Here is a 26,483-nt window from a genome sequence, read left to right on the forward strand (position 1 = left end):
CATACACGGATATATGATTTGAGGCAAAGGTAGCACAGCAGAGGGGAAAGACAGTGTTTTGAAAAAATGGTCCTGGTCAACCTGTATATCCATACAGAAGGGAAAAAGGAAGAGGGGAAGAAATTTGATCACTACCTCACAAATTTCCAGAAGATAATCTCCCAAAAGAGTATCTTTTGACTTTGGGGTAGAAAAATATTTCCAAAACACAATTTAAAAAGTGCCAACCATAAAATAAAAGAGCAATAATTACAATATTATATGTAATTAATATTACATTAAATTTTAAGAACGTTTGTTCTTTGAAAGGCACCGTTAAGAAACAAGCAGTAGAGGGACAGTTATCTGCAACACGTTTAACTAACAAAGGGCTTGTTACATCTAAAGTATATAAGGAACTTCCATAAACCAAGAAAGTGACAGACAAATTCAATAAAAACATGGGAAGAGTTTTAACAGGCACTACATTAGATGATGACCACAGTACTTTATTTTGTGATCGGTCTGAACTGAAAACAATTCAAGTATCAACTAATAGTAGAATGGATAAATAATGATATACTAATTCAATACAATATTACAAGGCACTGGAAATTAACAAGCAACAGGGATATGAACAACACTGATGTATTTTACAATTGATGTTCACCAAAAGAAACAAAGCATATAAAAAGATACACTGTATTTCATTTATATCAAGTTCTAAAACAGCTCAACTTTGTCCAATTTAAAATCAGGAGAAGGGTGAGGATGGGCTAGAGGTAGTGTTTATACAAATTTTTAAAATAACTATTTTTGCCTTTACTTGACACACTACTGTCATATTTCTTATTACTGGCTTCAATTATCGATAAATAATCTTTAGCAAAATGTTTTAGAAGACTTCTGAGTAGCTCCTGGAGATCCTGAGCAGCTCTAAACTCATTTAAGTCTTAATAATAACACTTCCCTATACAACATGTAAGACATGTTGATCTCTTATCAATTAAAACAATTTTAAAGTAACATACCAATTGCTATAGATCGCAAATAAAGTTTCTCAGCATTTTCATACTGATTCATGTCATAATTATATAAAGAAGCCAGATGTCCCACCGAAAGGGCTACTTCATAATCTTCTTGACCAAGAAGTTGTTCTTTAATCTGAATTGCTTTGATGTGCATTTCTTCAGCTTCCTGAAAAATAATCAAGCTGTATTAACCATTAGATTATACTTTTTACTATGTCAACAACTCTTATCCAATTAGTAACATTCTTCTAAATGCCAAAAACAGTTTATGGATGGCGTAAGGTAATCTGATCAGAGAAGACACATTGTTCTAAAAGCTGCCTAACAGGAAGCATCACTGGCTTCGGGAAGCTATGCACATAAGCTGACGAAACACTGAAATACACCAAAATGACAAGAGAAAACGTGTCCATGTAATAAAAAGCTGTTAGAAGAAATTAATGTCAAAATATTCTAAAATGAAAACTTCTTTCAATTTAACACACTTCAAAATTTAATTGAACTGTGTTAAGAAACTCTTTATTAATTTTTACATAGAAGTATATTTTATTATTTCGTTTTTTGGAGTTTTGACAATTTTTATCTCAATAAACAGGTTAACTGAGGAATGTGTAAACTGATTTTCAGATAAAAATGAATGTCTTAGATAGCAACTCTCTTTCCTTTCTTACTGTGACTCTATAAGAATTGATGCTTTTGAACTGTGGTGTTGCAGAAGACTCTTGAGAGTCCCTTGGACTGCAAGGAGATCCAACCAGTCCATCCGAAAGGAGATCAGTCCTGGGTGTTCACTAGAAGGACTGATGCTGAAGCTGAAACTCCAATACTTTGGCCACCTCATGTGAAGAGATGACTCACTGGAAAAGACCCTGTTGCTGGGAGGGATTGGGGGCAGGAGGAGAAGGGGCCGACAGAGGATGAGATGGCTGGATGGCATCACCGACTCAATGGACATGAGTTTGAGTGAACTCTGGGAGTTGGTGATGGACAGGGAGGCCTGGCATGCTGCGATTCATGGGGTTGCAAAGAGTCGGACATGACTGAGAGACTGAACGGAATCAACAGTAATAAGAATTTATAACCCAAAGTTCTAAAAGGAAACTAAATTCAGTATATTTTTACCACTACAATTATACAATACTTGCATTATCTTACATTTCTTGCACATCTAACTATGTGTCAGGCATTCTAAGTGTTCAATTTAAACTATTAGCTAAGAGCTATGTTTTAAGTCTGATATATATATTTTTCTATGGTTTGTATTTTTGAATTTTATTTATATTTTGACTGTTTTATACTAGCTATTTTCTCAATTCTTATGTGAAATAATGTGGAAGTATAATAAATGTATACTTTATAATTTAAGATTACTGAAGAAGCATTACTTAAGATTTATTATTCACACTGTACGTTATTACCTAAGATTACTTAGACAGAAAAATACAGTAAAATGTGCTCCTACCTTAAATTTTCTCATTGACTGATAAAGTCTTCCAAGGTTTCCATAGTGTTTTGCAGTCTGTACATTAAATTCTCCAAAAGCTTTTTTAGCCAGTTGGAGTGAAGACAGGTGCAAATCATGAGCTTCTTGAAGCAGCCTCTGTTCAGTTTCTTTATTATGACAGTCAATAGCAATCTCCTCTAAAATAAGTGCTGAATAAGAAGGCAACAAATCAGTGCACTTTCAAACCATGTATCAAAGCTCATCAGAACATAAACTTTAGAATTGAATTTTATAAATGTTACTTGTATACACTTCTATATGTTTATGGTTTAGAACCATAAACCATATAACATACCAAAGAACTGGTAAAGATGAGCGTATTCCATTTTAATGAAAAAACAAAACAAAACACTTTTGGGGTCATTCTATTTTGCATAGTATAATGGATTTCAAATGTAAGAAAAACAACAGTATACAACAAATTATTTTGCAGAATTACTCTCTATTTTACCAGATCGGTTTGCTTTGCTGACGTAAATTGTTTTTTAAGTAAACAGAAGAAAGACAAGAATGAAAAGGCAAATTTTTTTAAATTGTGAAACTGTGTCAAGGACTACCTAACCACTCTTGAAAACTGTGAAACCACATTTGCAAACTATATAACCTTTAACCAAATAGAAGTAAAAGAACTGGTTTCCTCCTAACTCACTTGACCAGTCAAATCAGATAAGAAGATAATTTAACTTCAAAGTCCTATTTGAGACCCTCAAACTCCATTTAAAGTCTTACAAATATATATTCTTTAACCGGGCAATTTTATTGCTAGGAAAATTGTTCATATGCACAAAAAGTAAGAGATTTAGCTCACTGTAGCATTTTTAAAGAACAAAAGGTTAAAAAAAATTTAGAGGTCCAATAAGACAGGTGCAGTTAAAAACATTAGAAAACTAGAAAAAACATCGGAAAAAAGGATATATACCTACACGTATTGAAATGAGAAAATGTTTGTACTACATCGAGTGAACAAAGCAGATTACAGAACTAAAAAAAAATTATTCACTCATTTCAGTCTTCAAAGAAAGAAAAGCCTAAAAAAAATATTTGCCCACATGTTGATTCTGGATTGATGAGATTTCAAGTAACTTAATTTTTTCTCTTTTAATTCTTGACATCATGTATTACTTGCATGACTTCAAAAATGCAAACCTAAAGGAGAGGTAAAGCCTAGTTCCAGAATTAAGGTAAAAGTTCTTCATCATGCAAGGAATTACCACATGGGTGACCCAATCGTCAGCAAAATCAAAGGCCCTTGGTAAGTGACTGCAGAAGAGTTAAAAAGTAAAGAAGAAAGTGGTATGTGGTGCGAGCCTTGCAACACTAAAGGTAACCTGATATGAAACAGTTTCAGAGTCTTGCACAATAAAGGTGAAGGCGTGTGAAAACCCATCTGCAATGTCACGGTGATTCTTCAATCCTCCCCTCAAAAGAAAGGCATGAATGAATGAAAGGAAAGAGAAAAAGGAGGGAAGAGGCAAGTGGAAGGAAGGAAGAAAGAAGGGTACTCTAGCCTACTAACAATGTTGTATGAGAGAAGCAAACAACTTTTCATTATGAACCACTGGAAATTCTTAGAGACGTGGGCAAATATGTTAAATCAGTGACTGTCTGTTTTAGTAATATATAGTCTAATTCTGAGGAAATCAACAAATATTCCTATTTTAATCAATTTTAAAATGTCAGATAGTAGGCATCTATTATAATTGACAGCTAAAGAAGTCTTAAAATACATCTATCTATCTATCTATAGGAGACTAGATTACAAAGGGTACCTTTCACCCTCTTTGAAGAAGCCAAAAGAAGATGATCTTCAGGTAGGATGTGGGTAATGATACCAATAGCTCTTTCTGCATGAAACCTGCAATACAGAAGATAAATTCTGGCATTTCTTTTATGTTACAAATAATTTAGGCATTAAAACCCCCATAATTTACAACATAATACTGGTAGAATCCCTAAAACTAGCTGTGGTAAAGGACAAGTTTCGCTGTAACATTCCAATCTTTTGTACACTGAGTTTTTTCCCTCCCTTAATTTATTTTTATTTGAAGGATAATTAAATGAACTTTTAAACACCCAGTGGATTCCCATCTATCTCCCTCATAACCAACTGTGAAATTACTATCACAGCCTACAAGGCTTAATACAATATGATCTTTCACTGGGCTACCTCTCTAACCACATCTCCTACCATTATCAGAAGTAATTCCCTCTTTCCCTTCTAGCCACATAGGAATGGCAATTTTCTGAACATGTAAAGCAGTTCTAGCCCAGGATTCTTGCATTTGTTTTATTGTCTCTCTGGAATGGTTGTTCCCTGAATATCCACATGGTTTACCCTCAATGAAGTCTTTCCAGATCAGCCTATACAGAAGACCCTAAAAAAATCTACCATCACTCTCTAAACTCTTAGTTTATTTTATTCTTCTTCACAGCATATATTCTCATCTGACATGTTTGGTTATTGTTTCATGGCTCATCCTGTCAAACAGAAGGCAAGTTATTTGTCTATTTTATCTACCAGTTCCTTTCAAACAACTCTACACCTTCTATTCCCATCTTTCTTGGACTGCAAGGAGATCAAACCAGTCAATCCTCAAGGACATCAGTCCTGAATATCACTGGAAGGCCTGATGCTGAAGCTGAAACTCCAATACTTTGGCCACCTGATGTGGAGAACTGACTCATTGGAAAAGACCCTGATGCTGGGAAAGATTGAAGGCAGGAGGAGAAGGGGACGACAGAGGTATAAGATGGTTGGATGACATCACCAACTCGATGGACAGGAGTTTGAGTAAACTCCAGGAGTTGGTGATGGACAGGGAGGCCTGGCATGCTGCAGTCCATGGGGTCGCAAAGAGTTGGACATGACTGAGCTACTGAACTGAAGCAATCATCAATTTTCTCAGATCTATCTTCCAATCTGCTGTCTCTTTAGTTGTATCTAATGCTATTTAATTTGTCTACTGAGTTTTAATGTCAATGACTATTTTCTAATTCTAGCTATTATAATTTGTTTTCATAATAAGTGTTTATTAACATAATTCATACCACAATTTAAAGTGTACAACAGAAGGTTTTTAGCATATTTCAGAGTTATGCACCTATCACTATTAATTTCAGAATATTTTCATCCCCCCCAAAAGAAACTCTGTGCCCATTAGCAGTCACTTCATTTTCCTCCAACTCCCCCAACTCTAGGCAACCACCAATTTACTTTCTGTTTCTACAGGCTTGCCTAGTCTAGACATTTCATGCAATGAAATTATATAATATGCGGTCCTCTGTGGCTGGCTTCTTTCACCTGCACAGTGTTTTAAAGATTCGTTCAAGCTGCAGCATGTATCGGTCATTTTATGTTACTGTGTATTTTTGGCTGCTCCAAGCGGCATGTAGGATATTAGTTCCCCGACCAGAAATAACTCATGCTCCCTGTGGTGCAAGTGTAGAGTCTTAACCACTGAACCGCCAGGGAAGTCCCATTTATTTGTATTATTGAAGTATACTTGATTTACTGTGTTGTGTAAGCTTTAGGTATATTGCAAAGTGACTCAGATATACATATAGTTCCCTCAGTTTATTTTTATATCTGCCTTTTTTCCTTAAGTTTCCCTCTAAAGCATTATTGATTCCTTCTTTTATATCAGTGTCAGCAATTTTTTTTTTCCTGTACAGGGCCATACAGTAAACATCTCAAGATTATGTGGTACACACTCTGTCCCAACTATTCAACTCTGCTGTTGAAGCATAAAAGCAACCACACACAAAACAGGAGTGCATGAGCACTGCCAGGTTCCAATTAACCTTTATTTTGCCTTCAGGCCATAGTTTGCCAACCCATTTATACCCTTAGTCATCTAAGAATCCTTACTTTATAGCATCAACCAAAACATTCTGTTAACTGATATTTTTAGTGTTCTAATCTTGTTCATCATGCCTTCTGACTCACTCACGGAGAAAACGTTCCCTTATTTAAAAACATTTTTTATGGTGAGTTCATCTTAGGTAGAGTTAGGTCTAAGGGAAGTCTGTATGGCTTGGACTGAAGGTTAATTATTACCAAGAGCTTTGTATTTTCTCCTTAAAAGCATCCTAAAAGAAATCAGCAGTCTCAAAGTACTTCTTAATGTTTTCCTCGGTTTGGGGTTTCCTGTATGCATGATGCCCAAATACAAGGGAGAAGTCTATAGCCTATAAATTCCCCCATGAGGCTCGTTTTGTTCAACTGAGAGCTCAGCCTAAGATGGACAATCTTCCATGTCACCCCTCTTGCCAGTGGGCAGTTTTTTCCCTGGTCTACCCTTTCCCTGAGGGTGTAGCTTTGATCTTGGCTTCAGTTTTAAGTCACAGCCTCCTGTGGCCTAATGCCTTATCTCTTAAAACCAGGACTGGTATTCAACCAAGGTTACAGAAACTTCTAAGGCCTTCTAAGCCTTACCACCCCAGAACAGTTACACCATGGTTCATGCCTACCCTTTTGGGTTTTAGTCCATTATTGGCCATTGGGGATTTCCTCTCTCTCTTACAAGCTCAGTTATGCATTAAAAAAGATGACTGTCATTCAGTATTTCTGCATGTTATGATCAAGTTTGTACACCACTGTATTAGTCAAGGAAAAATTACTGAAGGAGATACTTAAAAAAAAGACATTTTATATGATGATATAAAAGTCTCAATGTCAAACCACATACGATCTAAATGAATGGCTTATAAATTGGGATGATTTTAAATGACTTAAAGAACATTTTAGGGATCTTGTTAAAGTTCCAGGAGGACAACTTTAATCCATTAATTTATACATGAAATAGTACTGTGTTAGGGAAAAAGCAAAACAAAACAAAATAGCAATAGCATTTAATTCCTCATGAAAAGGAAAGTAGAACTTACAGCGCATTGTCAAATTTCCCAGAGCTATACTGGTGAACATAAGAGGAATACGCCAAGTCTTCATGAGCTGTTGCTACGTGAATATTTTTGCCACCAAACACTGACTGCCGAATGTCAAGGGCTGCCTGAAAGAGTCAAGAAAATAACTGATAATACTGTGAATGCTTAGAAAACACTACCTAGTTAAATTAAGCAGTCTAGTGACCTAAATATATATTTTATATACTCAACCCCATCAGTTTTGGAAAAAAGTTCTGCTGTAGTTAAGAGCACATGTATGCTTAGTGGCTTCAGTCGTGTCCGACTCTCTGCGACCCCATGGACCATGGCCTGCTAGGCTCCTCTGTCCATGGGATTCTCCAGGCAAGAATATTGGAGTGGGTTGCCATTTCCTTCTCCAAATTTAGGTCACAACAGAACATAAAAGTCACTCACGGCTTGATTTTCTGAAGAGTAAGTCTGAATTAAAAGGCAATGGCTTACTAATAAAAGTCATTCACATGTCTTAGGAATTACATTAGTGTTTTTTCTCTATATCCTTTTCAGAAATAAACTATAAAATCAGGGATACCTTGTCCAGAGTGATGGCATAACAAATCATGTACCTAAGATTGACTAAGGCCTAAAATAACTGTTATCTACCCTTCTTGCTACTACAAAGGCACTATAATGATTTGTGCTAAAGTAACAACAAAGACATCATCTGGGTAAATGAAAAAATTGAAAACTACTAAATACTGACCCACAACTCCAAACTTTTTCCCTAGATGAGCCTCTTTAATTCCTAAAACAGTAAGTCTTAAGAAGTTTTACTTCTTTAATTCCTAAAGAAGTTAAGTTTTACTTCTGTTATTATTTAGTAAAATAATGGTGTGCCATATATGAGAAGGGGCTCCGAAAAAGTTATTTTTTGAGAGTAGTTTATACACCATAAACAAATTATAGGTCAGCAAGTCAATTTAGGTTGAAAGAAAAAGTGTAACTATTAACATACCTGATAAATTGCAACAGACTGACAGATATTATCTACATTGAGTAAGTAGAACCCATAATCTAGCAGTGTATCAGAATATTTTGGGTGTTTGGATCCAAAATGATCCCTATAAAAAGATACAAAACTATTAGGATATAAAGTAGAGAGAGACAATTTTAAATGGTATTTTTAATAACAATCACGTACCGTGCCAAATACACTGCATGTTTAATTAACTGCTCTGCTTTCTTAAATTCACGTTTTACAACACAAGCCTAAAGATGAAATGAAAAATTGTTAAATAACTCACAAACAGTTAATGAATGTGTTAAAACAAATACGATTTATATATTCAAACTACAATGGTTAAAAAGAAAAAAACACCTTCAAACATAAATAGAATGGATCTATTTGTAATTTCTTTCCTTCCAAGTATTTGAAAATTCCATTATAAACAGATGTGTATATATCCTGAGTAATTATAAAACTTAAAATTTTCAGTCATGCCCAGAACTAAACTGTTATAACAAAGGTATCTTAAAAAGCTCATATATTCCCATTCTTACATGTTATTAAAATAGTGGGGGGGGGAGGGGGTTTGCCTGTATATTTTTGAGATTAATTCTTTGTCAGCTGCTTCATTTGCTATTATTTTCTCCCATTCTGAAGGCTGTCTTTTCACCTTGCTTATAGTTTCCTTTGTTGTACAAAAGCTTTTAAGTTTAATTAAGTCCCATTTGTTTATTTTTGGTTTTATTTCCATTACTCTGGGAGGTGGGTCATAGAGGATCCTGCTATGATTTACATCAGAGAGTGTTTTGCCTATGTTTTCCTCTAGGAGCTCTATACTTTCTGTTCTTACATTTAGATCTTTAATCCACTTTGAGTTTATTTTTGTGTGTGGTATTAGGACGTGTTCTAGTTTCATTCTTTTACAAGTGGTCAACCAGTTTTCCCAGGACCACTTGTTAAAGAGATTGTCTTTTCTCCATTGTATATTCTTGCCTCCTTTGTCAAAGATAAGGTGTCCATAGGCGTGTGGATTTATCTCTGGGCTTTCTATTTTGTTCCACTGATCTATATTTCTGTCTTTGTGCCAGTACCATACTGTCTTGATGACTAGCTCTGTAGTCTAGGGGGAAAAAAAAAAAACAACTAAATGAAATACATTGCTTAGCTCTACTAAGCAATGTCCTGGGTGTTTTACATGCTCTGCTTCATTTAATGAAAGGAAAACTCTACAAGTAAGGTCTCTTCAAAATTCCCATTTTAAAGAGAATGAAACTGAGGCACAGAGACATTAATGAAGTTAATAGTATTTCAAAGAGGTGCTTTTTGGTGAGCGTATTTATCTATACGTAGAAAACTTCATGGGAAAGGGCATTTTCCATCTAGATTGTTGGGGAACAAACCTGCTTTCAATTCTATCTATTAAAAAATTAAATATGTTATTTACATCTAAAAATAAATAAATAAAATAAAATAGTGGGGGGTGGGGTGGGGGGAGAGGGTTCACCATTATTTCCTAAAGTACTTATTTATATCCCAGTAGCTTAAAACTATCTGGAAGTTTTCCATCTAATAATCTTTAAATGTACAGAATTCCAAGTATTCCTATTACTTCTTAAAATGTTCTGATTCATGGGAAAGTCAGTAGACTTTAAGTATCATTTAAATACAGAAATATAAATCTTGCACATAAATTAAGCTGTTTTTATACTAAATGCATATTCAATGTTTTAAATTAAAAAACATATTACTGTCTCTTCTAGCTCTAATGATTACCTGAATATTTATGCTATTTACTTGCTCTAAAATGACTTAATAAATTTTACAGAAATCTTAAGACTCTTCTAAATCTGTCATTTTAGAAAAATTCCTCTAACTGAAATTTCCGTAAGTAAAACCAGCCAAAGTGGAATATTCAAAATGGAAAAGCTCTGGGAAATACTATATCTGAAAATTATATCAATGCTTTAAAGCTTCAGTTTACTAAAGCAGCAATTTAAAAATATTACTAAATGATTTCAAAGACTTAATTCATTCTGTTTTTTTTACCCAGTAAGAAGAAACACCATGTAAGTATTGCCTATCAGGTCAAGAACAGAAAGTTATCACACTGTGAGACTGCAATACTGTGACTGAAAGGTTTAATACTAGGATATCCTTTAGCAGAAAAGTGACCGAAGCCCATACAATCATGGCATAAGGAATTCAGGTTGCTGTAAAGGTTTAAGAAGAAGCCAGATTCCTGAACTGAGCAGAAAAATTTAGAAAATAGATGTTGGTATCCATGAGTATGCAACACTTAATTTTTTAAATAGCAGGTGGTGGCTGTTGCTGTTCAGTCACTCAGTTGTGTCTGATTCTTTGCGACCCCATGGACTACAGCCCACCAGGCTCGTCTGTCCCTGGGATTCTCCAGGCAAGAATACTGGAGTGAGCTGCCATTTCTTTCTTCAAAAGATCTTCCCAGATCAGGGATTAAATCTGTGTCTCCTGCACTGGCAGGCAGAGCCACCAGGAAAGCCCCCAAACAGTAGGTTAATTAACACAAATTTGAAGCTTATTAAACTCTATAATCCATTTAATAATTTTAACATTATATTTACCTTAGAAGCTTGTCTTAAAACATCCACCACGACTTTGACTGGTAAGCTTGTTGTGATTTCTTTCATTGCCTCAATGCACCATTTGTATGCCTAAAAAAATTTACAGAAGAGCAAACCCTGTGATGTATCAAATTGACAGTATTCAATGAAATGCTTAAGAATTTTTCCCGCAAGCTTTCAAGTACCTGAATAAGGAAGACACACAAAATATTTACACTTAAAATTTCCTCTCAGAGGCTGAGTTTTCTTTAAAGTATGCTTGTTACGTTTTTCTTTGGGTATGTGACACACATTCAGGACATCAGGAGCATGTTCTTTCTGTCCCAGAGCCTCTGCACATACCATTTCCTCTGCCTTACGATACATCCCCCTCCTTCCTCCCACCCCCTAAACCACCTAAGCTGTCCTTCAGGTTTCAGCTCCGGACAAGGTTTCCTGTACTTTCCTCCCCCTACTGTAACACTTCTTTGTGATATTGTTCTACTACAATCGCTTGTGTAGTTGGGTGCTCACTTTGTGCTAGCTATTGTTCTAAGCATTTTATGTGCAGTGATACAGTTAACCAACACAACACCTCTTTGAGACAGTGTCACACAATGTGCTAGGGCCTAGGTATCTAATAGGGGACAAAAATAGAATGTCGTTCATCCCCTAGTGCTTAGTAGGGTGGAGGGTGGGGAAGCAAAATGAATTATTCTGGATAGTAAGAACTGCTTCAAGGAAACAAAAAGTATTACAAAAGGATCATAAAAATGTGGGGAAAACCACCTGAAAATTAGAAAGTAAACATTTGTTTTCTTCTATAAGCTCCCATCTCTTTCATTCCACCTAAAAGATGTTAACTCTTCAGAAGCAATTTTGATGCAAAAACAAAACAGGAAAAAATAAGCAAAAATGATTTGGGTTAAAAAACACCTGGTTTGTAAGATACTAAATAAGCTGATTTTGCCCCAGTAAGAATGTAAAATCTGTGGTAAATTGTAATACTGCTTTTAAAATATTTACTGCCCCTCTTTGAGCAAAGATACGGAGAAGGCAGTGGCACCCCACTCCAGTACTCTTGCCTGGAAAATCCCATGGACGGAGGAGCCTGGTAGGCTGCAGTCCATGGGGTCGCTAAGAGTGGGACACAACTGAGCGCCTTCACTTTCACTTTTCACTTTCATGCATTGGAGAACGAAATGGCAACCCACTCCAGTGTTCTTGCCTGGAGAGTCCCAGGGACCGGGGAGCCTGGTGGGCTGCCATCTATGGGGTCACATGGAGTAGGGCATGACTGGAGCGACTTGGCAGCAGCAGCAGCAGCTTGAGGAAAGATAAACTTCCCTTTCACATTAAGATTTCCTTTGGCCAAAATATTAATTAAAATATAAGCAGAGTTCATGTGAAATGTGCCATTTCTAGGAGAAAGCTTCAAGAACCAGTAATTCCTTCCCCATACTGTTTTTGCCTTTGCTCCAATGCTGGTAAAGTTCTAGACAGAGGCCGCTCCACAACATGTGGGTTTTGATCAACGTGTAGATATGATGTGAAGCAGAGCCACAGACAGACCAAGACATGAAGCAACATGAGCAAGGAATCAACTGGTGTTATTCCAAGTCAGTGCTGTTTGGAGGTTGGTATTATCTTGGTATATCCTAGACTATATGGACTCAGAGCAGAATATGGTGATAATGCATCAAACTATATCCTCAAGATTTGTGTACTTTTCTGTAGGTATCAATGACAAATTTATAAACTATCAAAATTACACGAGAAACATCTCTAGACTTAAATGTTCCTCATGAATGTGCAGCGAATTCCAAAGATCATGAATAAAATATAGTATGTTGCTGTTGGTTGCTAAGTCGTGAATGATTCTTTTGCAGCCCCATGGATTGTAGCCCATTACGTTCCTCTGTTTATGGTATTTTCCAGGCAAGAATACTGGGGTAGGTTGCCATTTCCTTCTCCAGTATAACACCCCCCAATTCAAATGTTCAGATAGAAAAAAACTGTCACTTAAACAGTAACTGCTGGTAAATAAAGTGGAAACTGGTGAATAAAAGATATTTCTGTTCCACTGAATACACTGTTGAGTCTGGAGAGAAGAAGATGGGCCTGGAGCTGAGTACAGGAGTAAAAAATGGCAAGACATGATTTACTTTACAGAACAGAAAGAAGGATGCAGGGGAGTATGAGAAACAGAGATGAAAAGAAACAATGAAAGAGCAATCAGAGACGGCCAAGATGAGGAGGGCATATGTGGAGAGATAAAGGATGGTCATGGTGGGGCACCTAAAGAACTTTTTTTTTTTAGCCATGCCTCATGGCTTGCAGGATCTTAGTTCCCTCACCAGGGACTGAACTTGGGTCCTCTGCAGTGGAAATGCCAAAGTTCTAACCACCAGATGCCAGGGAATTCCCAGAAGAACTTTTCAGGCAGGCAAATACCATTGCTGTTTACTTCATTCTCATTTCCATAAAGGCTGTCCACACAAAGGCCTTTTGTGAATGGGGTTCTTTGTTTTTGGTGTGTAAAACAACAGAAAAGGGCCAAATTCTATATCTAGACTGACATGCTTGGGAACAGTTACTGCATAAAAGGGGCAGCAAAACAATTCATCAACAGAACTAATTCAGCAGACACAAGAATTCAGCATCAAAAAGAACCAGAAAAAATATATAAACCTCCTGAGAAAATGCAGGCATGCTGATTAGGATTTTAGATTTTAACAAATAAGCTTGATGACTAAAAAAAGTTTCCCCCCAACTTTACTGAAGTATAATTGACAAAAATTGTATATATTTAAATTGTACAAGATTTGATATACATACATACTGTGAAATGAGTATCACAATCAATCTAATTAACACATGCATCACCTCAGTGTTCTCTTTTTTTATGTGTGATGAGCACATTTAAGAGCTATTCTTAGGAAACTTCAAATATACATATAATATTAACTACAGTCAGCATGCTATAATTAGATCCTCAGCACTTACTCATTTTAGAATGAAATATTAAGCTTTGAAAAATAGTTAATGTAAATGATGAGGCATGCCTCTTAGAACAGCCAAAATCTACAACACTAACATCAAATGCTGGCAAGGGTATGGAGTAACAGGAGTTCTCACTTCTTCCTGGTGGGAACGTATGCTGGTAGAGACAATCTGGCAGTTTCTTAAAAAACTTAACAAACTCTCACCATACACTTCAACAAGTTCAACACTTCCAACATTCTTTGATAATGCCTTCTTTGATAAATATTAAAAGCGGGATGATCCTAGCTTTGGGGTTGTAAACATCACTTTACAGTTATTCTAGAATTCTCTAATTTCACTTCTAATGGTAACTTTCCTTTAAATGTGGAACATATATATATATATATATATTTTTACATTGCAGGGCAAAAATTGACATTAGGGCAATTTTAAAATATTAAAGCTAAATGACAGCTATCTGACAGTGCAAAATAATTATGATAGTCTTCCATAAATAAAGTAACCTTGTAAAAGAGTTAAGCCCACACAGTTCACTTTTCAACTATGTATTCATTAGCACCAAAGCCTTAATTTAACAGTATAAAGCCAAAATGGAGGCTACTACTTTCTGATAACTCAGAGATAGAAGCAAAACAATGCAATTAAAGTATAAATAAAATCTAGGTTCCCAATGAAATGAATGCCTTCAATTTATGAGAGTTCACCCAGAGCTACACAACCAATAATAAAGCACCCACTAAAGGTTCATTTAACAGAGCACGCTGTCAAAATAATTTAGGCAGAAGTACATTTAGTCAAATTAAAAACAAACGTAAAATTGTACATGTGTATGTTTAAAATCCATCTCACAGAATACTCCTTTGCCTATTTAAAATATTCCATTACAAATGTATATTGCTTTAAGTAAACCCATTATTTGAAAATGAGATTAAGACACATATGAGGTTATATGACTTATTTTCAGCTTAACAGATACTTACTGGTTATAATGAAATATACTTCAAAACACTCACCTCATCATAGTGACTTTTTGCAAACAGGAGTGCACACAGTTCTCCATAGAGTGCAGCTTTGTTTGCTTGCTGGCCATGTTTTGAGAGTTTATCCATATATGTCTGAGCTAACTTAAACGTTTCTTCACCCAAATGGTATTTGCAGTTTCCATTTCGCACATGAAGCAATCTGCAATTGCACAAATAATATGAGCCTATTTCTGATAGCTATTTTCTGTATGGTAGACTTGGTAACCTCTTACAGATGGCTACATAGCACCCAAATGAGTTAAGGTCACCAGACAGAAGAAACGAGGCACTACTGGAAAACAACTGTCTGGCCCAAGCTGGGACTGACTACACACAGAAAGAAGTGTATGTTCATCCCAGAAAGCTACCGGTGATTAATCTGATCCAATGTTGATTCCTTATCCTCTCTAAATATTTTGTATACTTTGTGCACTTGTCATGTACTACATGTATTACTTAAAACTCTCTTTGTTTCAAATCCCAAAGTAATACAGTTTTATTATAAGAGATCTGGAAAATAATGAAGACAATAAAGATCAACATGAAATCCTATTACCTATCATTACTTTCCATTCTTTTTTCTAGTATATTCTGCAACCTTTTTGTTGCTTTATAAAAATGCTTAATTCAATTATCTTTCTAGTAAGACAAGTTCACTGAAAACTGTGGTACTGCCAGTTCTTTCTTTCATAACCTTTATCCTCTATGATGGAAAAATACAGAATTTTTTACACACAAGTATCTGCAAAACCATGCTGATTATCTAGTGATATGTAAGAGTAGTAAAATGCTTTAGGTCAGACTGAGGTCAAGATAGCAACAGGCTATACATCTGTACGAACCACATATGAGACAGAACACTGTGAGGACCTGACATATATTTAAGAATCTATTATGATGTTGGCTAAAACATTATGTCCATATATCATGCCAATATAATTTTATGAAAATGCTCAGCTCTGAGAGGGAACAAGGTATAAACATCATTTAAAAGAAAACCAAGTGGAAAATAAATAAATGAATGAAAACCAAGTTAAAAAAAAAAGAGAAAGAAAACCAAGTATGGAGAGGTTAGGAAGCATTCTTCAGGAGTATTAAATGAAACCCAGATACTTAATATCTAACTTTTATATCTATTCCAAAAATACTAACATATCAATGACCCAAGATGAGAGAGATGGTAACAATCTTCTGATCTCTAGCTTTCTGTTGTATAGTCAGGAAAAAAGAGAGTAATTTTACTATTGTTTTTTAAAAAGTGAAGTATAGTTGATTTACTATATTGTATTAACATAATTCCCTATGCTATACAGTAAGACCTGTTGTTTATCCATTCTATATACACCAGTTTGCATCTGCCAATCCCAAACTCCCAATTCATCCTTCTCCCTCCCCCCAGGCAATCACCAATCTATTCTAAAAGAGAGTACTTTGGGGGACTTTCCTGGTGGTCCAGTGGTTAAGACTGTGTGTGCTCCCAAGGCAGGGGGCCCAGGTTTGATGCCTGGCCAGGGAACTAGATCCCATATGCTGCAAAGAAAGATCCGACATGCCACAAGTAAGACCCAGAGTAGGCAAAAATAAAGAGTAATTCTGAATCATCAGGATTATTCAATAAGGTGGAACATTACACAATGTGCATCCTTCCAACACTCACCATACAATTAACTGCTTTTAGAAAAGACTAAAACCCTCATATAAAACAACACAGTATATCACTCTAATGGCAGAAAACAAAGAGGAACTAAACAGCCTCTTGATGAAGGTTAAAGAGGAAAGTGAAAAAGATGGCTTTAAAACTCAACATTCAAAAAACTAAACCATGGCATTCAGTCCCATCACTTCATGGCAAATAGATGGGGGACAAGTTGAAACAGTGATAGATTTTCTTGTGCTCCAAAATCACTGTGACTATATATAGCCACAAAATTAAAAGATGCTTGCTCCTTGGAAGAAAAGCTATGATAAACCTAGACAGTGTATCAAAAAGCAGAGACATCACTTTGCTGACAAAGGTCTGTATGTATAGTCAAAGCTATGGTTTTTCCAGTAGTCGTGTATAGACCGGGGACTTGGACCATAAAGAAAGCTGAGTGCCAAAGAACTGATGCTTTTGAACTGTGATGGTGGAGAAGACTCTTGAGAGTCCCTTAGACTGCAAGGAGATCAAACGAGTCAATCCTAAAGGAAATCAACCCTGAATACTCACTGTTAGGACTGATGCTAAAGCTGAAGCTCCATTACTTTGGCCACCTGATACCAAGAGTCAAATAAGACCCTGATATGGAGAAAGACTGAGAGAAAGAGGAGAAAGGGGTGGCAGAGGATGAGACGGTTAGAAAGCATCAATGACCCAATGGATATGAGTCTGAGCAAACTCTGGGAGATAGTGAAGGACAGGGAGGCCTGACCTGCTGCAGTTCATGGGGTCGCAAAGAGTGATGACTAAACAACTGAACAACAGCAACAAGGTTAATCCAACATTCTGAATGAAGTACCTTCCATGATACCAAATTTCTTTTTTTCCCCCATTTATTTATCTTAGTATTTATTTGGCTGAACAGGTCTGAGTTGCAGTATGTGGGATGTTTACTTGTGGCATGCAGGATTTTTTTTTTTCTCTCTTAGCTGTGGTGTGCAGGATCCAGTACCCTGACCAGGGACTGAACCTGGGCCTCCTGTACTGGCAGCATGGAGTCTTACCCACTGATCACCAGGGAAACCCCAAAATTTCAACTTGAAGAAAAAATATACGTAATTATCAGATGAGTTGATTGGATTTATATTTTAAACCAGAAATATAAAAGTAGAAAAAAATATGTTTTGGTATACAGACTTTTCATGCTAAAGTAATACAAAATTAAAAGACACTGTCACTTGACAAATTGCTCATTTAATAACCCAGAGTTTGCAATGATCCCTGCCACAACGAAAAAAAAGTGAAATCTAGTAAAGAGAGAAAGAATTTATGACCATCAGGAGCTTCATTCTAACTATGCAGGCAATATATAATGGGGAAGACAGCCTTTGCAATAAATGGTGTTGAGACAATTAGACAGTAACCCACAAAATAATCAAACTGGACTACCTGCTCACACTATACACAAAACTAAATTCAAAACAGATTAAAGGCCTAAGTGTAAGACCTGAAACCATAAAACTTCTAGAAGAAAACATAGGTAGTAAGCTCTCTAACATCAATCTTAGTAATTTTTTTTGTCTCCTCAGGCAAGGGAAACAAGAGCAGAAGTAAATACATGGGAACACATAAAACTAAAAAGCTTTTGCACAGCAAGGAAATTATCAAAAACCAATTCAGATCACCTATGGAATTGGAGAAGATACTTGCAAACAATGTATCTGTAAGGAGTTAATATCCAAAATATACAAAGAATCCACACATCACCAAAACAAAGAACCTGATTAAAAAATGGACAGAAGTTCCTGGGTATTCATCCAAACAAAAACATTAATTAGAAAAGAGGTATGCACCCCTATGCTCACTGCAGCATTATTTACAATAGCCAAAATATGGGCGCTACCGAAGCACCCATCAATAGATGAATGGATAAAGAAGATGTGGTATATATACACAATAGAGTATTAATCATAAAAAGGAATGAAACCTTGCCATCTACAATAACATGGATGGACCTAGAGGGTATTATGTTAAGTGAAATGAATCAGAGTGAAAGACAAATACTGAATGACTTCACTTATACTTGCAATCTAAAAAACAAATGAACATTACAAACAGAAACAGAGTTACAGACAGAGAATGAGCAGGTGGTTGCCAGAGGGGAATGGGGTACAGAAAGAAACACGTGAAGAAGGTTGAGAGGTTCAAACTTCTCGCTGCAGGAGTCACAGGTATGTCATTTACAATATGGAGAATATTGTCAATAAGTTTGTAAAATCTCTGTATGGTCACACAATGTAACTATAGACTTATCTGGTGATCATTTTGAGTTATATAGAAATATTTAATCACTATGTTGTGTAACAGGAACTAACAAGAGTATTGTGGATCAATTATACGTTAAAAACAAACCCATGGAAAAAGAGATCAGATTTGCAATTAGCAAAGGGGGGAGGTAGGGGGAGAGGAAGTGGACAAAGGCACACAAAAGTTACTATTTCCAGTCGTAAGTATGAGGGATGTTAATTTAATGATAAAAGAACATTACTGTATGTTAAACATATAAAAGTTGTTAAGTGTCAATCCCAAGAATTTTCATCACAAGGAAAAAATTTTTTGTATTTCTTTAATACTGAACCTACATGAGGTAACAGATGCTCCTTAAACTTGTGATAATCACTTCACAATGTATCTAAGTCAAACCACTGTGTTGCACACCATCTTGAATGTATACAGTACTGTATACCAGTTACATCTCAGGACAACTGGAAAGGAAAGAACTTCATTCTAGTGGGGAATGGTGTATTAAGGTAGGCAGACAGACATCAGTAAGTAAGACGATAAATGCTATGAAGACGATAAAAAATAGGGTTATATGATCAAAACCTTCTTAAAGGAGGGGCTTAGGGCAGACAGAAGAATTCTCCTCTGTCTGTAGATATAACATCTGAGCTGACACTTAAATGTAAGAGGTAATCATGTGCAGATCTTGGGAAACATGTTCCAAACGAGTGCAAAGGCCCTGAGAAAGGGAAAATAATTCTATCATAAACAAAGAATAGTAAGAAAGCCAACATGCCTGGAATATCATGAATAATGGATTATGTGAAGAGAGATAAAAGTAGAGAAAAGTGAAAGTGAAAGTTGCTCAGTCCTGTCTGATTCTTTGCGACCCCATGGACAATATGGTCCATGGAATTCTCCAGGCCAGAATACTGGAGTGGGTAAGCCCTTCCCTTCTCCAGGGGCTATTCCCAACCCAGGGATTGACCCCAGGTCACCCACATTGCAGGCAGATTCTTTACCAGCTGAGCCACAAGGGAAGCCCGAGACTACTGGAATGGGTAGCCTATCCCTTCTCCAGCAGATCTTCCTGATCCAGGAATCGAACCAGGGCCTCCTGCATTGCATACCAACTGAGCTATCAGGGAAGTCCAAAGTAGAGAAAACAAAGATTTTTATAGGGTCTAATTTGACATAGTAAGGCACTCTGGCTGCAAAAGTGAGTGAGATTATTTATGCCGTAGGACAACACAGTCTAATAAAACCAACTGAAATGTTCCATATCTGCTCTACTCAATTTAGTAGCCACAAGTGGCTAATGAGTATCTGAAATATGCCCAGTGTGACTTAGGACTGACTTTTAATTCTTAATGTTAAATAGTCACATGTGGTTAATGGTTACCATATTAAATAGTAAAATTTTAGAAAGACAGCTGTGGTTATAGTGTGCAGAATGGATTACAGTAAAGCCAAGACTGGAGGTAAGGCAACCCACAACAGAAGATATTACAACAGTCCAGGAAAAAAAAAAAAAAAACCTTGAGAAAAAAGGACTGGTATAAGAAAATACAGATTTGATAGTTATCCAAATAGCTGAACGAGGAAAAAAAATTAAATTTAGAGAATGAAACATGCTCACCAGTCATTTCTACAATACTAGTAACTGCATTTCCAGCAAACTTCACTGTAGGTAGTCTCCCTAAAAGTAAGTTTCTGAAAATTAGTAATTGGAATATGATGGGGGTAGCAAACTAAGTATTTCATGCTAGAAAAAGCACAGCTTGATATTTTCTCCAGTCTCTGCTGATTATCTATTGAAACAAAAGGGCAAACTCAACATATGTAGACTCTTCAGGGTCTGTGTGTTCATCTGGGCTTACAATGAGCAGGATGCAGGATCCAAGAAACTTCTGGTGCAACCAAGGATCTAATTCTATCGCAGTGTTCAGCCTAAGGAAAAGGCAGGCTCTCAAGGTTCTCCAAACGTGGCATAACCATTAAGCACAGTCTTTATTTTAATATTTTTTAAAGATAGATTTTATTTTTTAGAGCCGTTTTAGATTCACAGCAAAACTGAGAAGATAAACAGACTTCCCGTATACCCACAGTCCCACGATATTTTATTTTTATGACAACATAAAATCATAGCTACTTGATTAATAGCTATTATCAAAAGCAACCATTTAATTAATTAAGTTACTCATTGTTTGAAGTGGAAAATATACAAATCTAAAAGCCACACTACTTCCCTGATAGCTCAGTTGGTAAAGAATCTGCTTGCAATGCAGAAGACCCTAGTTCGATCCCTATGTCAGGAAGATCCCCTGGAGAAGGGAAAGGCTACCCACTCCAGTAGTCTAGCCTGGAGAATTCCATGGACAGTATATGGGGTCGCAGAGTCAGACACAACTGAGCGACTTTCACTTCACAACCCCTGGTCAAAGGCCACTAGTTTATAAATATATTTACTATAAGATTGAGCAAGATAACTAGTTTTAGACAGACATGACCAAAGTATGTTAAAAGTAAACGTGAAGGGGGAAAAAAAATTCTCTCCCGCTCATCCAAGTGTATTTTTTAATGAATCATCTTGCATTTCCATAACATTTTCATCACCCCAGACACTCTATAATATACAATAGCTTCCCATTCTCTCTGTATATCCCCCAGCTGCTGGTAACCTCAATCTACCTGTTTCTATAAATTTATCTATTCTAGATATTTAAGTAAAATCATACAGTATTTGTGGTTTTGTATCTGTCATATTTCACTTAGAATATTACTTTCAAAACTCACCTATATTGTAGCATATATCAAAATTGGTTGAATATTATTTTGCTGTATATCCACAACTGACTCTTGAACAATTTGGAGGTTGGGGCACTGACCCTTTAGGGCAGTAAAGAAAAAAAAAAAATTCTCATATAAGTTTACAGTCAGGCCTTTGTATCCATGGATTCAACCAACAGTAGACCATGTAGTACTGTATTATGTATGTACTGAAAAATAATCTGTGTATTAAGTGGACACTCAACAGTTCAAACCCACGTTGCTCAAGGGTTCTTTTGTCGGCGGATACTTGAGTCATTTCTACGTTCTGACCAGTGTGAAACATTGTGCAATGATCACTAGCATACAGTTACCTGTTTGCATCCCAGTTTTCAATTCTTTGGGATATATATACCTAGGGCTGAAACTGCTGGGTAATATGGTAATTTTTGTGTTCATCTTTTAAAAAAACCACCAAACTATTCCATAGCAGCTGCTCCGTTTTACATTCTCATTAGCAATGCATGAGGATTCTAGTTTTGCCACATTTTTTAAAAAATTATTTTTAAAATTTTCCTTCTGGTCCTGGACTTTTCTGATTTCTGATTCAATCAATTTGCTCTAGATTTCATTAAGAATTTCTATTTTTTTCTTGGGTCAGTTTAGGTAACTCTGTATTTCTAATAAATACCTATCTGGTGTGGTTTTAATTTTAAATGGGGGAGCAAAGCACTGTGAGAGGAGACAGATAACTGCTGGTTCCCTAACCAAGGCATTTTCCTCATCTCATGCTTATTGGTAGAACCCTGATTTTGTGAGGCACTGACTCCTTTCTTGTAGGACTCATGAGTAAATCATTAGTTTAAGCCGATCGTTTAAGCCAATCCTAACATAGCGATCCTATTCAGATTGCCAGTGACTGATTCAGAGGTAAACAAATGATCTAGCTCTGCCTAATGAGACACAAGAGGTCAGCTTGGTGGTTTCCAAGAAAGGCTCTTTTGTCATCAGAGATAAAATACAGTCTTTCTTCTGCTGGACAATGCGGAATCTGCATGGGATACCTCAAACCACAGGAGCATTCTTACAACCACTGGAGATTAGAGGAGTGAAAAGATGGGGAAAACCTAGTACCCTGATAACCTCTATGAATTCTGAATTAACCTACTTTGGAGATACTTGACTTTTACATATATTTTTAAAATCAAATTCTTTGTATTTTTACAGTGTACTGCTTACGTGCCTATGCGTGTGCATGCTCAGTCAGGTCTGACTCTCTGTGACCCCATGGACAGTAGCCCGCCAAACTCCTCTGTCCAAGCCATAGAGGGCTGATACCTGGGTTTGTGACCTTTTTGTTTGTGGATTGTACGTTTTATTATCAACATCCTTTTTAATTAACTAATGGGTTTTTTATACTGAATTCTGCTTTTATTGTTGATATTACTGTTTGAGGCTATTTTCTTTTAACAGTATATAGCCGGGTTTCATTTTTTCACCTTCTTGGCAGTCACTGTCTCTAGAGAGGGGAATTGAGCCCGTTTACATGTACTGTAATGCCACTTGTATTTGATTTTATTTCACATTTTTCATTTATCATACTTAGTTATGTCCTCTATTCTCTTTGCTTGTATCTTGCTTGGACAAGTCTTCAATCGTTCTTACCACTCTACTCTCACTATTCTAATTTGGAATGTCTATCATGTTTTTCCATTAATCAATTTATTAAATACCCCTCCCTAAGCACTGACAATGTTTGAACATTAAATAATGACAGCCATTCATATTCCCTGCACCAAGATGAGACTTTTATAATACTTCCTTATAGTACTACATTTTTCCAAATACATACTTTTAAAATAGGCTATCATATATGCCCAGTATAAAGCAACCTGAACATAATAACATCAGCCTCCACCTTCCATCCAAAAAGGTTTTCTGCCAACTTGAACATACTAAGTTTTAGGGATATATATGATAAAATTTTGAAATCTCTAATATTTAAATCATCTTTATGTTATAAATATTTTAAACCTAAATTAAAATTTTAAAACTTTTCTTCCTTGCAATTTATGAAATGTTACTAAACTGTTCACATGCATCTTAAAACATTTATTTTCATCATCAAACTACTTTTTGAATCACCTAACAGTTTTTCAGAGTAAAACATTTTCACTTGTTTGCAAATCAGCACTTTTGAGCCTGGTATAATGTCACTAGAAATTTTATCCAAAGGCACCATCAACCATTTGCAAAGAATTAAGACCACTGGGCTTTTTCCTTCTGCCTAAGACAAGTGGACATCCATAATTTCTGCAACCAAGTCACTTAATCCATTACATTTCAAAGAAATATTCAAGAAGCCAGTTAATAAAGATACCTAACACAACTATAAGGCTATGATTTCCAGAGTAATTCTTAACGTATTAAATTCCAATACTTTCTTTCTTTTTGGCTGCATGGGGTCTTCCTTGTTGCTTGCAGGCTTTCTCTAGCTGCCGTGCGCAGGCGTCTCACTGCAGTAGCTTCTCTCATTGTGGAGCACGGGCTCCAGAGCACACAGGCTTCAGGAGTTACAGCACATGGTTTCAGGAGTTCTGACACTTGGGCTTCAGTAGTTGCCTCACATGAACTATAGAGCACAGGCTCTGTAGTTGTGGAGCATGGGCTTAGCTGCCCCAGGGCATATGGAATCTTCCCAGACTAGGGATCGAACCCATTTCCCCTGCATTGGCAGGCAGATTCTTAACCACCGGACCACCAGGGAAGTTCTTCATTACTTTCTTAAAAAGAAAATTCGGGCAGGTTATCTCTATGAGTTTCCTGATGCTGGCACAGGCTAAGTTTTCAGGTTAACATTTCTTTCCCAAATAGTATTTTGTTGTTTAAAACAACAGACTTGAAAGAACATCACATAATAAGAGGGGCTTTGTAAGGCAACTCTTCAATTTTCAGGTGGAAAAAGAAAATCATCTTACATTTAGGTGGTAACTGAGAATTTATTTCCTTATTTTAAAAAACACTTATTTCTTTGGCTATCCCAGGTCTTGGCTGAGGCACTCAGATCTTTGATCTTCCTTGTGGTACGCTGGATCTTTCAGTTGCAGCATGTGGGATCTATTTCCCAACCAGGGACTGAACCCACACCTCCTGCACTGGGAGCTTGGAGTCTTAGCCACTGAACCACTAGGGAAATCCCTGTTTTTTCATTTCTATAATTTCCTTTTCATTTCCAGTTTGAAAAAAAAAAATCCTTATATAAGACATATTACAAATTCACAATTTGTTCTTCATGCTCTTTCTACTCCATTATGTCTAGTATATATTACAATGCTCACTATTTATCACGTTTCTACACTATCTTCCCCTACCTTGAGATTTGCTATTACTGAACTTTTGTCTGGTTAGAGAAATTTCTTGACTGTTTTCCTTAGGAAAAAGACATGGAGGTATATTTGGTCTCTATACACTTAAAAATCTGAATTTTATCCTAAATGTTGTATAGTATTTTCAGAGTAATTGAGATACTGCTATTGTCTCCTAGCTTCTAATTTCTACTTATTCTTAGATTTCAAGAAATTCATCTTCCTAGGGCTCAGGGTTCTTTCTTCAATCTAGATTCAAGTCTTTTCCTCTCGGTTTGGCAAGTTCAATTTTTCACTTAAAATCCCCAAAATATACCAAAATAATAACTGTGGTTATTTCTGGGCAGCAGGGTTACAGATCATATTTATTTTCTTCTTCATAGATTTCTGAATATTTTCGATTTGTTTGGTAATTGACACAGGCATACGCAGAACAAAATTATTAAATAGAAAAATTAAAGTAAAAGAAACTAAGTCGTGTCTTCAAGGAAAAAAACAAAGACTGAGAAATGGTACCAGGTTTGACAAGATGATTCTCCAACATCTGCTCTATACTGCTTTCATTCCACCCCAATTAGAAACTGATTTTGTGCTATTAAATTTAAAAACACACTCTTAGATTAGGCTCAAAACTCCTGGGGCTGGCTAAAGGATTTCATTAGCATCTGTTCTCCAAAACAGAGTTTTCCCAACTCTAAAGCTAAGAATAATTTAATCTTTTTTTCAAACAATACTACTATAATACTAAAAATTTTATGTATGCCTATCATGACCAAGAATTTATCAAGTATAGCTGTGCAGGAGCCAATATTATTCTGAAATTTCAAATTCTTAAGAACAAGATGTCTAGGTATACAGGCAGTAAGCTAGTGTTATAAACAGTTCTGTTTCTTGGCACAGGCTTTTTTCTACTCATATGTGTTTGTTCTAAAGACAGCCAAAACAGTAACTGAATTAAAGTAACCTATCCAATATTTTCCCCTCTCCTCCTTCCTTAATGTAGACCCATGAGTTCATTTGGAGCAGTAAAATGCACAATTAAAAACGTTCTGCTCCCTAGACCACATTATACCGGTTGGAGGATATGCAGAGTCTGTCCCAGCTTTCTAGTTTTGAAGAGAGGTAAGCAAGGAAGACAGGCCTAGGCTTCTAGGAAAACTATTTTTTCTGTCTGAAAAAAAGAACTCAGCTGGCATGAGCCTTTTGCCCTTCTCCTTGCCTGTAACATTTACAAACATAATGAGCTACATGCTAAAGTTAATAAAAAACAGGAAAGAGAAGAGGAGCCCTAGTCCTGGGAGAAAACAAAATCTTTTGGTTATATTGATGTAAAATTTATATAAGAGCCTTAAAATCAGACAGACAAGAGAAATGTTAGATATCCAAAAGAAATAAATCTGACTTCATGAGTAAAAAGCAAGCATATATAAGAAAATG

At 36.1% G+C, this 26,483-nt stretch overlaps 1 protein-coding gene across 1 annotated transcript in view; it reads right to left on the reverse strand.

Moving 5' to 3' along the window:
• Positions 1 to 26,483, reverse strand: part of APPBP2 (amyloid beta precursor protein (cytoplasmic tail) binding protein 2) — a 59,748-nt gene that overhangs the window by 6,740 nt on the left and 26,525 nt on the right. Inside the window, exons 5-12 of the mRNA XM_010861579.1 lie at positions 14,982 to 15,150; positions 10,984 to 11,073; positions 8,579 to 8,646; positions 8,393 to 8,498; positions 7,399 to 7,523; positions 4,284 to 4,369; positions 2,473 to 2,663; positions 1,011 to 1,176 (exon numbers count right to left, since the gene is read on the reverse strand). Of these exons, the coding sequence (XP_010859881.1) occupies positions 1,011 to 1,176; positions 2,473 to 2,663; positions 4,284 to 4,369; positions 7,399 to 7,523; positions 8,393 to 8,498; positions 8,579 to 8,646; positions 10,984 to 11,073; positions 14,982 to 15,150 (1,001 nt within the window). The remainder of the gene's footprint in view (positions 1 to 1,010; positions 1,177 to 2,472; positions 2,664 to 4,283; positions 4,370 to 7,398; positions 7,524 to 8,392; positions 8,499 to 8,578; positions 8,647 to 10,983; positions 11,074 to 14,981; positions 15,151 to 26,483) is intronic.

This window comes from Bison bison, unplaced genomic scaffold (assembly GCF_000754665.1).
Source record: "Bison bison bison isolate TAMUID 2011002044 unplaced genomic scaffold, Bison_UMD1.0 scf7180017864472, whole genome shotgun sequence".
NCBI classification, from domain to species: Eukaryota; Metazoa; Chordata; class Mammalia; order Artiodactyla; family Bovidae; genus Bison; species Bison bison.